Source organism: Trichechus manatus, unplaced genomic scaffold, assembly GCF_000243295.1.
Source record: "Trichechus manatus latirostris isolate Lorelei unplaced genomic scaffold, TriManLat1.0 scaffold00065, whole genome shotgun sequence".
Lineage (NCBI taxonomy): Eukaryota > Metazoa > Chordata > Mammalia > Sirenia > Trichechidae > Trichechus > Trichechus manatus.
Window position 1 is genome coordinate 3,626,475 of NW_004444001.1, and position 960 is coordinate 3,627,434.

A 960-nucleotide genomic window follows, 5' to 3' on the forward strand; every position below is an offset into this window, starting at 1 on the left:
AAACATTATTCAGTGTTGAATATTACTTATACTTTCAGCTTCCTTTGAAAAGATGCAAATAATGAGGTCTTTGACAAAGAGGAATGTAGTATTTCTATATTCTATAAATATTTTTGATTGCAGGTACTTATTGAGAGTGAGCAGATGAGAAAAGAAGCTGATGACTCAGGTCCACTCACTGAATTGGAGCACTGGAAACGCATGTCAGCCAAATTCAATTATATTATTGAACAGATTAAAGGGTCTAGTTGTAAAGCTGTCATAAATGTGCTAAGTGTTGCACACTCAAAATTGTTAAAGGTAAAAGGCCTTTTATTTTAAACTTTGGTATACTTTAGAACAATCAACTAAAACATAGTTTAAAATTACACTTATTGAAGTGCTTCTTAGCACAGTATGCCACAGTCATAAATTTAGAGGAGTTAAACTTTGAGTAAGGCTTTCTCATCTTTCTCATATACCACAGTTATTTCCAAAAGAGGAAAAAGGAAGTATAGCTATGAAGATTTATCTCTCAATATTTCCCACACCAATTTTGATACTACCACTGTGGGGAGATTACCAGGAAAAGTGAGCATCCCTTATTTCTAAACTGGTTTTGAAGTTATAAACCAACACAGACTCATTGAGGTAAAGCTCCACATATAAGGTCAAAAGTAAAACTCCCCTTTCATCATCTATTTCACCTCCACCTTTCCACCTGTATTCATCTCTGACCAATATCAGTCAGCCCTTGATTTTATCATCGCCTGTATGGAAGAGTGGTCATTTTATAGGAAGACAAAATTTTTTAAGAATGAATAAAAATTCTGCTACCAAAAAATACATTGACTAACTAAAGTCAGATAAACACATAGCAATTTTAGTTGAATTAATCTGAATTACTTGATCTTAGGCTGCCTTATGAGAAGTATACCAGTACTAGTTACCATTGAGTCGATTCCAGCTCACGGGGACCCC

At 34.3% G+C, this 960-nt stretch overlaps 1 protein-coding gene across 1 annotated transcript in view; it reads left to right on the forward strand.

Moving 5' to 3' along the window:
• DNAH8 (dynein axonemal heavy chain 8) overlaps positions 1-960 on the forward strand; it is a 383,298-nt gene that overhangs the window by 15,745 nt on the left and 366,593 nt on the right. Inside the window, 1 exon segment of the mRNA XM_023734112.1 lies at positions 124-300. Coding sequence (XP_023589880.1) covers positions 124-300 — 177 coding nt within the window.